This window comes from Halyomorpha halys, unplaced genomic scaffold, assembly GCF_000696795.3.
Source record: "Halyomorpha halys isolate HHAL.00 unplaced genomic scaffold, Hhal_1.1 Scaffold738.1, whole genome shotgun sequence".
Classification (NCBI taxonomy): domain Eukaryota; kingdom Metazoa; phylum Arthropoda; class Insecta; order Hemiptera; family Pentatomidae; genus Halyomorpha; species Halyomorpha halys.
The window spans coordinates 93,003-98,324 of record NW_027107601.1 but is presented as its reverse complement, the minus strand read 5'-3'; the positions used below and the strand labels follow the sequence as shown (position 1 = coordinate 98,324).

Below are 5,322 nucleotides of genomic sequence, written 5' to 3'. Positions count from 1 at the left end.
AAAAAAAATTGTTTATTATATCTTATTATTATATCTCTTTATATCTTATTATACCATGTATGTGTAATTTATATATGTCCGATTACGGATTGATAACTATGCTGTGTGAGATAGCAACATGATGTATTTAGGCAGCATAGATGAATAAAGTATTTCTCTCTGTCATTTTACAAAACCTATATAATGAAAAAAAATAATTAGAGTTTACACATAAAAACGCTGAAGATTTTTAAACTATGTTTATTATTAAATCAATAACTGTAATTATTTATTTAGTTCGGTAAATTAAAAGTTGTTTCGAAATCCTAAAATAAAAAAAAAGAATAAAGTGCGAATGTTGTTCCAAATTTGGAGGAACATCTCATATTCATATCATCCTTTAGTTTCTGTTTTGCAATCATATGTTTATATTTTTACATTTTCCGACTTCTATCCGTTATAGAGGAGTCAAAAGTATGTCGAGAAATAAAATTAGTGTCCACATCCGAAGTAAAGATGCGCTGTAAAAATGGGGTTCGAATACGTTGAATATGTAGCTTATTGGCCAAGACCTTATTGAAATTGTCCTCCAAGAGGGGTTTCCGTTATACAAGGGTATCTCTTAATAGAAGTTTAACTGTATTGTATTTTCTTTTTTTTTTACATAAATTTTATTTCGAAAATTATAATATTTACCCTGTATTCTTCATCTTTATCTTTCATCTATTCCTTAGACTACAGAGTAAAAGTTAGTGGGAATAAAAGTGAAGTGGACGGCCCTAAACTGAAGCCAAGTAAACTTTATTCAGCAAACCAAAACCACGTTGTTGACTCCTGGCTGACCACAAACTCCACTCAAGTTAACCAAACTAGAAAACGCATTTTCAAGAGAAAATTGGTTTACCACTGATTAAATTTATCATTGATTGAAGAAAATTTTCCGTTAGTTGTAAAGATAAGCCTTGATACTTCAAAAATCAACTTTAATCTGTTTATAATTTTTAGCATAATGCGTACATAGAAAGCTAATCTAACCATCATTAAACGAAAATATATTTGCTAAATACTAAATATTGTGAAAATACAAAAATCTAAATATCTTCATAGATATTTAGATATAAATAGTCTCATCATTTGATTTTATTCTTTTCTTTTTTCATCTCTTAATTTGTACTTTCTTTATTATTTCTTCTCTTATTTTATCTCTTATCCATCTTTTACTATTACTCTTTTCATTTACTGTTTACAACCTTTAATTTTTCTTATTATATTTTACTTTTCATCGTATACCCCTGTTATGTTCTACTTGTGTTCTTTTCTTTTCTTTTTTTTTTGTAACTATGTCAAGTGTTTGTATATTTTTTAGCCATCCATTTAAAAGGACATGAATAATTAATAACCTTTGATCGATATGAAATATGTCAGGATCTATTGCTTGAAAGTTTTGTCTTATACAATCGCTTTAAAGACTATAGGGTATAATTCCATCCCAGACATTGCGAGCGAACAACGATCGACATGTGCCTACTCCTGCTTTAGAACATCCTCATCATATCTTTGTCATATCATATCTCTGTCGCAAATGCGGCAGAGAGTCTGAAACACCAGCTCATGTGCTGGTAAAATGCCCCAACAGCTCCCTCCTTATAACACGCCGGCACCACAGGGTCAAAACAGAAGTGATGAAGTTCCTTAAAAGAAAAGACTTCACCTACTTCGAGGAGGTTTATTGTACTGACACCGGATCCGTAAGATATGCCGATATTGTCGCGTTTACAAAAGTCGGAGACATGGCTCTTGTCTTGGATCCGACGGTAAGATTTGAAAGTAATGACCTCGAACAGGAAGGTGGAGTGGAAAGGTAAAAAAAGAAAATATATGAAAAATGCGTCCCTTTCCTTAAGGAAAAATTCCGCGAGACCGGAGAGAGAGAGTTCACCGTGAGAGGCCTCTGGTTTGGATCTCGCGGAACAACACCAGATAGAACAAGGAGCTTCTTAGAAGGCCTAGGTGTTAGCATTGGGGATATTGCGATCTTGGCGGAAAATATTATTTTGGACTCCCTGGGGATCATACACCATCACCTGCATGGGAATTAGCTCGGAGATTATTCTTTGTTTTATTTATTCATTTTAATATGTTGACCTCTCTATTTGTGTGTTTTAACGTATTTATTTACTAAATTATTTTATTTTATTAGTATTATTATTATTTTTTTTTCAAAAACTTTTTTATCTATTCAAGTGTTTCCTGTAACCGGCTTTTTATTATATTTTCCTTTGAATCTATGTGTTAGTCCTATTCTCCTAAAATGTATCTATTCGTTTATTTTTGGTAAACTGATCTACTGCTGTGACTATGAATGATGGTCTGATCTCACATTGCCGTCTAATATTGAATTAGTTTAGAGGATCTAGGAGGGTGAATTCCGGAGAGCGAATTTGTAGATCGGGAAAATTAAAAAACTGTGAAATGGTGAAATTGGATGAGCAGAAATGAAAAAGAAAAAAAGGAATGAATTGAAACATTTGTATTTGGTGTATAGACCGAAATTGATTGTAAAAGGAAACTGTAGGGAAAAAAAATTGTTTATTATATCTTTTTATATAGTATTATACCATGTATGTGTAATTTATATTTGTCCGATTACAGATTGATAAGTATGCTGTGTGAGATAGCAACATGATGTATTTAGGCAGCATAGATGAATAAAGTATTTCTCTCTGTCATTTTACAAAACCTATGTGCTAGCGAAGGTATTTTTTAAAAATAATAATTCGGTATGGAACTTATGTTGCAGGTTCCAGCCTTTGGCTCCTGGTGATATCCTTCTTGGTGACATGATAGACGACCACAGGACTGTAAGGATACACCTGACAAGGATGTTGGATCAAGCCTCTTTCAAGAAGGTTACGGCTTGAATGTGTCTTCAGGATCTTGTAGGAGGCACCTGTGGACCGATCTATCCTCATAGATGTGATTATTTTTAACGCCCTCTCCTGTTCCAGAACCGTTTATGCAAAAATGTCGTATTTTTTCAAATAACATTGTATATATACCTCAAGTCAAGACGGTTAACTTGTACATATTCAAGATTGTATATAGCCTTTATATGCTGTCAAGATTGTATATAATCACATTCAATATTTTGTGTAGTGCCTTCCTGTTGCAGATTTAAATATAGAAAATAGACACCTTGAAGGTTTGCTGTTTTTAAAACCGATGCAACAGTGCACTATAGAGATATTAGCTGTTGTTAGAACTTTGTATACCTTTAGAAGATTTTGATTCGCTCTAAATTAATTTGATGTTATGTGTTTTCTAGCCTCATTTTAATGACACAAAATCATATAATATATTAGTTTATAGAATATATATTTATAAGGGATGCAGATATCCTATTGTTAGTGTCGACATGTTTGTATCGCAAAAGAGTTAACTATGAGAATGTTACGTCTGTTTGACATAAATTTATATTGTTGTAAATTTGAATTGTCCAGAACATTGAGGGGAACAATTGTGGGAGGTTTATAATAAATGTGATTATTTTATCTGTTTTATTTCATTGTTAAATCACCTTTGTTTATTGACATGTTGCATAAAGTGTTGGTTTCACGAATGATCTACTTATGCAAGTGATTACATGATCATAAATAAAAAAAAAACAGGAAAATATTGACATAATAACATGGTTACAGATCTTCAAATGATATTACATAATTATTATAATGTCAATGACCAATGATAGAAACATGTGCGAAATTCCAAAATTTTAAATAAAAGTACATACATATAGCTCAGAGGTGTAATACACTATTTAGAATTTTTAAAATTTTACTGGAGAAATTTTTACAAATGACCTGGCCATTCTCAAGGAAAATGTATCGAAAACAGCTTTCAATATACATTAATTTTCAGCAATATCATTACTAATAAATTATCATACCTTTAATATAATTTTACACCTCACATCATTAATTTAATAACTTTTTGCAGGCGATTATGCCACGTCACTAATGTAATTCAATATTACCATATGGGACAATAAAACATCAGGAAATTATATTAATCTATTCAGAAGCTAGCCTGAGCTTATGTTTAGTTACCTATCTTTTTACTTTTTCATACAATATTACAACTTTTAATTACAAAAAAACTTGAAACTATTATTAATTTATTTTCATACTGATTATAGTTTTGAAAATGTGTTTATCAAAACGACAACTTCATTACAGTTATTCAACTGCTATAAAATAAAAATTGATCTTTGAATTAATAATTTTTTTAATTTATTTATTGATATCTACAACTGTATAAAAAATACAACAAGTAAATTTGATCATAATGACATAATATGATACAGGATGTAGAGAAACTACCCAGTAGTAGAACTCTAAAAACAGTTTACAATATAAGGTCACGAGGCCATCTTCTTTTCAGGCGCCTCGGAGGATTGCCAGGGATGGAAGAGGAAGCAAGATTAGAAACTAGTGGGTTTGGATGGTTAGGGAGTTTATTATGGAAGGAATAATATCGGGTTCGGGCTAGACCGGTTACATAAGGAACATTGAATTAATATTATTTTAATGTTTTGTTTTTTTAAAGCAATTATAAACTTTTTGGGTTAATTGACTCATAGCCATTAGTAATGCGAAATCTATATAACAGATACAGTTATAAACGCATTTACTGTAGTGACAGCACCACTAGGTGTAGCGTAACAGTTCATAGTGCAATTAACCCAAGTAAAGCTATTGTCACGTTAAAGCCAATTTACACAGTGAGACATTATACAGCAGTGACTGTCACAGGTTCTGAAATAGTTGAAACGAATTGACGTCAACTAATATTAGTTGAAAAAAAGATTTACTGTCGTGAATATACTGTCTTGAAAATACAGTCAAAATATCTAAACCGCAATTAATGAAAACATATAGTATGTGACATAATATATTCTCCACTCTCGTTTTCTTAGTGACGCTTTATAGCCATGGCAGCGACTGATGTAGTCTAAACTGTATGACAGTTGCTTTCATGACATTTACTGTTACAATCACTGTCCAAACAATAAAGCTACGGGTAATTGCAGTCCTTTTCTTTTCAAAACCTCTTTATTATTCATTTAAATACAAAATGCAATAATATATAATACGCACACATATATGTATATATATACAAAATACAAATTACATCTTTGTTTGCCGTATGGCATTATAAGACTAATTATAATATACGCTGAAGGCGGGTATTCATTGGTGGTATAATAACTGGAGGCTAACAGAGAATGGAGAAGGTCCATTCCGGCTGGTGGTGACTTCAAGCTGTAGAGTCCGGATTCTTTCC

At 31.5% G+C, this 5,322-nt stretch overlaps 1 protein-coding gene across 1 annotated transcript in view; it reads left to right on the top strand.

Annotated features, from left to right (window-relative positions):
• Positions 1-3,499, top strand: part of LOC106685776 (suppressor of lurcher protein 1) — a gene marked incomplete at its 5' end in the record, with an annotated part of 227,050 nt that extends 223,551 nt beyond the window's left edge. The window contains 1 exon segment of the mRNA XM_067045990.1: positions 2,780-3,499. Coding sequence (XP_066902091.1) covers positions 2,780-2,823 — 44 coding nt within the window.
• Positions 3,500-5,322: the final 1,823 nt, after the last annotated feature.